At 37.0% G+C, this 7,218-nt stretch overlaps 1 protein-coding gene across 1 annotated transcript in view; it reads left to right on the top strand.

The window, feature by feature from the left end:
• Window positions 1-604: 604 nt before the first annotated feature.
• Window positions 605-7,218, top strand: part of Nmt (N-myristoyl transferase) — a 16,527-nt gene continuing 9,913 nt past the window's right edge. Inside the window, exons 1-8 of the mRNA XM_043024573.2 lie at window positions 605-824; window positions 2,678-2,777; window positions 3,765-3,897; window positions 5,232-5,362; window positions 5,549-5,610; window positions 5,785-5,931; window positions 6,193-6,313; window positions 6,845-7,193. Coding sequence (XP_042880507.1) covers window positions 763-824; window positions 2,678-2,777; window positions 3,765-3,897; window positions 5,232-5,362; window positions 5,549-5,610; window positions 5,785-5,931; window positions 6,193-6,313; window positions 6,845-7,193 — 1,105 coding nt within the window. The 5' untranslated portion in view covers window positions 605-762. The remainder of the gene's footprint in view (window positions 825-2,677; window positions 2,778-3,764; window positions 3,898-5,231; window positions 5,363-5,548; window positions 5,611-5,784; window positions 5,932-6,192; window positions 6,314-6,844; window positions 7,194-7,218) is intronic.

The raw sequence follows: 7,218 nt of genomic DNA, 5'->3' as shown, positions 1-7,218 counted from the left end.
ACCCGACAGAACTGTGATTTAATGACCCTTTAAGAATTATTCAAAAAGTTATAGAGCAAAGATAAAGCATTCTCTCTGCCGCAACATAATGTATGTAATTTCTTTGTAAATCCCCAGCCCCCTATTTAATCCCCTTCCTATATATTCCCCTCCCTAAAAATCCCTGTAAATACCCAGCCCCTACATAACATATACTATATGTTCCCCTCCCTAAACATTCCTATAAATTCCCATTCCCTATATAGCATATATTATATATTCCCCTCCCTAAAAATATTCGTTAATCCCCAGTCCCTATATAACATACTTTGTATATTCCCGTTCCTAAAAATCCCTGTAAATCCCCAGCTGTATATTCCCCTTCCTAAAAATATCGTAAATCCCCAGCCCCTATACAACATATACTATATATTCCCTTCTCTAAAAGTCCCTGTAAATCCCCAGCCCCTCTATAACATACTCTGTATACCCCCCACCCCTCCCTAAAAGTATTCGTAAATCCTCAGCCCCTATATAACATACTCTGTACATTCCCCTCTCCAAAAATCCCTGTAAATCCCCAGCCCTCAAATTGCATGTCATTTCCCCTCCCCTCAAAATCCCCGGAAATCCCTAGCCCCCCAAATGGCACACAGGCGTCCCCTCCCCTGAAAGCCCCTCGAGTCCCCATCCCTAAACGCCGGTGTGACTCCCAGCCGAGAATCCCCTGCGCGGCGCACCGTGACCGTCACTTGTTCTCCCTTCGCCCTGGTATTTTCAGTAATGGCGGCCGCACCAGACAGATCCGAGGGCGTGAATGCCGATCATGGACACCATAGCAAGGCGTGAGTTCTTGGGAGGAGTAAATAAGTCAACAATTTGCTTAAAATCCCGGGAAGGAGTTAGGAGGCCCTTCGCGTCGGGGGATTTTTTCTATGTATTTTTTAAAGGATATTTTTTCGTTCTGTGGGGTTGAGAATTTTGTTGTCATTACTTTGGTTTCAATGATATGCAGCGTGTGAAGGACAGAGGTGGGAGATTTGCCTTTTTGTGAATTGATTAGCGTTTTGACGGATTTGTGGTTGCATGCACAAGGCTAACTTATTGTAGGCTTTCATGCAGTAGGCCTATCGAGCTGTGTTTATGCATGTTTACCTGTCAAGTCGCTCAGCTATCACCGGTATTATTATTCGTTATTAATTCCAGGGATAAGGACTTCATTTGAATAAGATTCAGGATAGTTCAGGATAGCATGCTAAGAGAGAGAAAACAAGGTAATAACCTCCTAGAACACACAGCTCGACATTGAGAGATAATTTGCATCAGGTAAAGGGAAGGCCAGTCCATGATCCCATGTCCATAAGGTGGATGTGGTGGAGGTGGGTTGGCCTTTGCCAGAGGGACGATTCTGAGGCCATTATGTCATGTGATGCAGGCTTGCTTTGGACAGTCACTTTTACCCCTGATAGTAGGTTAATCATATGCAGATTTATTGTTTGAAGTTATTCAGAGATGATGTCACTTGCTCAAAAGGCAGACAAGCACTCACTAGGTTGAGGACATTTTGAACATTGTAGGTTCTCTTATTTACATTGAGAAACAAAAGGATAAAAGAAGATTGCCAAATGTTTGCCCTGAAACAAAACTCAAATTCATGGAAAAAATATTTGGCAAATGGTAGGAAATAGCCCACAGTGGTCTTTAAAATGGGATTATTTTCAAATACCACCTAGTTTTCTCTGTTTTATTGCACTGTTGATACATTTTTTCCTTTTTAAAATCTGAAATTGCTTGTTTTGGGACTGCTGATCCATTACTTGGTGAAAAATAGGAATTTCCAATTTATGGTGAGGCATGAAAGGAATGGGAAACGTGTAGATATGGAAGGTCCAAAATTGATATTTTTTGGCATGAGGGCAATAACTGGCCATCATTTTGTTTTGCACAGTTTTGGAAATTGGCCAGGCAAATTTCTCAGAATCACATGAAGTTTATTATCAAACCTTATGTAAAACTTACAAACTAATGCATTATATCATTTGTAATAAATTTTTTGCTCATACTTATGTTGCCTAGACTCCATTCGATAGTGGTGCAGTGTCAAGCAACTGCTATGGTGTCTGCACTTGTGACACTGACCAAAGCCAGCAAACCTCCACCATTTATATTCTACCAAGATAGAGCTGAAATTGGTTCCTTATTTTATTACAAGTTACTAAGAGGGTCTACTTGCTCTGTCATACCAGACTACACATGAAGCTTTTCTCAGCCTTTGACAGAGCTCCAGTAGTTATCTAAGCAAAGAAAATCAGGATCCTTACCAAACTGCATAGTTTGAAAAACTAATTGTGAATGTACCTGCACACAGAACAAAGTTTCCAGTTTCCAGGAGGCAATAGCATCTTAGAACACTCTGTGAGATAAAACTCCTTTGGCCGATAAATGTGTCTTTGAAAATTGATGATGTTGGAATCAGATTTTTCTCAGTCATTCCTTCTGTTATATCTCTTCATAGATAATAATTGGCAGTGGATTTGTATGAGATAGCCTCAGCCCTTTTTTTACCTTGTTTTTTATGCAATATTTGGATTATTGGATCATTTTAGATTGTTAGTTGGTTAATTTTGTCATGGAAACCATTGTTATTACTAAAACTAGTATCAGTATTTCAAAATGATATTACCCACTGTTCCAACAGGAGAAAGGGAAAGAAGATGAACAAGAATAAGGAGAACAAGGAGAAGGATTCACCCATTGTGAATGGCGAATCGGAGCCCAGTACCAGCGGCCTGGCTCAGGTGTGTACCAAGTTATTTCTCTTACTCCTTCCTCTTCCTCCTGCTCTTTTTCCTGCTCTTCCTTCTCCTCCTCCTCTTGTTTCTTCTCCTCTACCTCTTCCTCTTCCTCCTCTTCTTCCAATTGTACTATATTGTTCCCTCCTTTTTTAATGCTGTATATTTTGTTCTAGTGTGATTATCATCCAAACAGTCTAGGAGAAAATAGATGGACTTTTAAATGTTTGTTATAATTATATGCTTTTTTATTTGATTACCTTTATGTTGTTTTTACATTTTTTATTATTATATAATTTAGTTACTAGTGACACTATAATGATATAATCAATTTGTAGTTAACCCCTAAAGACAGCAGGTCCTTAACCTGTACTTGCCCTGCAGTTGCTAATCAAACCAAAAATGCAGCTCTCTTGCTGGTATGTCAGAGAGTTACTGTACAGTGGAACATTAAAGTTGAAAAAGTAACCTCTTATGTAGGAAAGTAATTGGGGAAATCTTTAAAGATCATGTGAATATGACATATAAAGCAAAGAAATACCTATTCTTTGTAATGTGTGAAGTGATAAGTTATGTTGGCCTATTTCTCATATAACTCTATATATAAACACATGTTAAAAACTAAATGATGTCGCAAGTAGGTCAGCTATGGGATGTGACTGTATGAAGGGAAAGGACAGGGCCCTAGGGGAAGGGGGTAGGGGATGCAGTGATGGGTGTAGTGGTCTCTGATTACTTGGACTCAGTGGGTATAGGGCCTTCTGAGAGGATATATCTATTTGGTCTTCCAGTTGAGCTCTGTCAAAGCTTTTCGTCTGGAAGGGAAACTTTTTTATCACTGCGATATAGGCGGCTAGTACTGTAAGGGTTAAAGGATATTACAGAATTTTTTCACTATGCTTGTCCATTAAATATAGTTTTCTAAGATTAAAATTTGATCATATGTATCCTTATCTTGTATCTCTTTTTTCTTTTTTTTTATGTTACTAACAGACGGAAGGGATGGGTATGAATGCCCACGTCCCACCTCGTCTCATTCCGGAGGTGGAGAGATATATGCGGAAGATGCAACTGCAGAATCAAAAGGAGTACCACTTTTGGAATACTCAGCCTGTTCCAAAGATCAGTAAGTATTAGAAAGGAGTCATCATAGTGTTACATGTTATGATTAGTTAAGTATTCACTATATTTTTGTATCTGGTGTTGTTACCAAATTACTAATATTATTATTTCTTTTCTTTTCATGGGAGTATAGGGACTGTTCTGACCTAAATATAGTATGCTCAAGATTATTGTGATCATCTGTGAAAAGAAAAAAAAAAATATTAGTATATTTTTCAAGAATATATGTATATATTAGGGATTATTTGTTTTGAATATTATTTAATTTTTTATTGTTTAATATTGAATTTATTAAAGACTGACCATAGAATTTCCTAGAGTTCCACAAGGTCTAGGTTTGTCTTGATGTCAAGCTTAAGGTCTAGAAATTTCCCTATATATGTCTGTATGGTATATTGACCCATTGAAGATGGGGTGGCATCCCAGATGGGTTTTATTTCAGAGCGATGCAGTTTCACACATATCATAACAGTTCGCAATCTCTTTCATTCATTCATTATAATACTAGAACCATTTTTGTATTTTAATGTATCATGAGGCTTATATGTGCCATATGACAGGCTTTATCAATGTTGCTGTAGACAAAGATTGTATTATATGGTCCATATCAGCTCATTATGTTCTCAATACTCAGTATGATAGAAGTAATGCAGTTTTATGGGATGACAAAAAGCTATTTTATTTTTTTTATTTTTGCAAATGAAAGAAATAACCATCCATAATGAAGATAACCTGAAGTTATGGGGGAAGAGGAAAGAAACCTATGCATATGACTGCAAGTGCCATAGATAAGGCAGCCATACAGGCACAAGGGCACATTGTAGACACTGGACATGGTCTGGTTCACCTTTCTCTCTCAATCTGGCTGCACAAATGATTATATTTTATATTGAATATTTTTGTATGGCAAAAAAATATATATATATATTATAAAGTTTATTACCTAAACACTGCATTGCTTGAACATAACAATAATTATGACTGTTTTTGAGATCAGGCACTGCTAGTTCAGTCATTTCTGTTGTTGTTTGCCATGCATCCATGTTCCTGCTGAGTTTATCTTTTACACCTTGATAAGCTTATTATAAACTACAAATCATCTACCCCCCAATGACACCCGTCATCAAGCCAAAAGCTTAGGTGTCAAGACAGTCTTGATGCACATCTGCAATGGCTTAAGTAAGAGTGGTAGTGCCACAAAGGATCCATCCAGATTCTGGGAAGAATTCCTCAGTTTTGCTTTCGTGCCAAATAATGGGTATACTCTATATGCCAGTGCATGATATTTGATGCAAAGTAAGGTAATTGAAAGGCAAATCCTTGTCTCAAATTTTTCAGATGAAGAAGTAGGTGAGAATGTGAATGAAGCAATTGAGCCTGACAAGAAGATTGAGGATATCAAGCAGGAACCTTACAACTTACCTGATGGGTTCAAGTGGGATACGCTAGATTTGACCAATGAAGATGTGGTAAGTTGGTGGCATCTCTTTATTCAACTCTTTCATCATTAGATCTCTCTTTCCTTTTTTCTATTTCTTCTTCCTCCTCCTCCACAGAATGTGAGAAAAAATTTGACTTTCAAATCCTGTAAAACAATTGATTTTTTACAGCGTGTCCACCATTCAGTTGTACATCTATTCTTTTTTCCTTTTCAGTTACAAAACTTGTACAACCTGTTAAATGAAAACTATGTAGAGGATGACGACAACATGTTCCGGTAAGTAGTACATCTATCTGTCTTTTTCATTGTGTCTGAATGTTTTCATCAATTTTATTATTGTTATTATTATTGAAAGTAATGTTGTTAGTATTATTGTTATTACTACTGTTTCCTCATTAATCTTACTGTTATTATCATTGTTGTTAATATTTTTGTCATTGTTATTATTAGGTTTGACTACAGTAAAGAGTTCTTGCGATGGGCTCTGATGCCACCAAGTTGGAAGTCTCAGTGGCATGTTGGCGTGCGAGTCACCAAAAGCAATAGATTAGTAGGTTTCATCTCTGCTGTTCCAGCCCAGATCAGGATATATGAACAGTAAGTAATCTTCTTTTGTGAAGTCACACTTCTCCGGCATTCTCTCATCCTTACCCATAACCTCAGCCTTTTATTATCCCTCTTCTGTGTTTCTCTTTGTGCTGTTTCATTTTTGTTCTGATTTTAGGTATAGCAATAAGTAGTATGATTAAAAGACTATTGATTACATGTTGAGTAAAAGATTAAGATACAGCACTTTTGAGAAGAAAACTAGAAAAAAAAAGATCTGTAGAAAAGTGAATTTCAATATGATTCCTCCAGCACACAGCCAATGGTAGAAATCAACTTCCTGTGTGTGCACAAAAAGCTTCGAGCCAAGCGCCTAGCACCAGTTTTGATTAAGGAAATCACCAGAAGGGTCAACCTAACTGGAATATTCCAGGTAAGAAAAAAGATACATTGCTTAAAGATAAACTCATATTCCATCATTTGGAAAATTGGCAAGGAATTTTACTGTTCAGTTTTGGTGTTAAAGTGAAGTATATGAATTATAAAGATTGTATTGGTTACTATAATAAACTTTTTTTCCATTCTGATTATGGTTAGGAGCAACATTCTTTTCATTTTTTAAAAATATTATGTATGCTTATTAGCTTTAATTCTGTAAAGACTGGAAGAGCAAAATCAGTTTGCTTTTATCCTAAACATTAGTTGTTAGTGAGATCTATTTATATATTTCATCATGAGAAAAAAATCATGAAATTTCATCTAAATAATTGTGCTTCTAGAACAACTGAAATATATGATAAGGATTGCAGTGTGAATAAGCTTTCTTATGCCCTCTCACTGTTATTTTTTCTTTTGCGTAATACAGTTACTTCATATTATGATTTCAATATAAGTTTTTATTCTTTCCCAATCAATTTGCATCAACTTTGTCTAATCTTTTATCTATTTTTAAAAACCTGTCTAGGCTGTTTACACTGCTGGTGTAACGCTGCCAAAGCCAGTTGCATCCTGTCGCTACTGGCACCGTTCCCTCAATCCAAAGAAGCTCATTGATGTTAAGTTCTCCCATCTGGGTAAGAACATGACTATGCAACGGACGCTGAAGTTGTACAGGCTGCCAACAGAAACTGTGACAACAGGATTTCGCAGACTCAAAGCGGAGGATGTGGATCAGGCCCACAAGTTGTTAGACACTTACCTGAAGAAGTTTGATCTGGCACCTGTGTTCAGCAGAGATGAATTTGTGCATTGGTTCCTCCCACAGGACAACATTATTGATAGCTATGTTGTTGAAAACGGTGGAAAGATTTCAGGTAAGATTTCATGAGCTCATTCAGT

Source organism: Penaeus japonicus, unplaced genomic scaffold (assembly GCF_977035675.1).
Source record: "Penaeus japonicus unplaced genomic scaffold, GWHDUDI00000001_assembly GWHDUDI00000021, whole genome shotgun sequence".
In the NCBI taxonomy this organism is placed as follows: Eukaryota; Metazoa; Arthropoda; class Malacostraca; order Decapoda; family Penaeidae; genus Penaeus; species Penaeus japonicus.
This window is presented reverse-complemented; position numbering and strand designations above follow the sequence as displayed.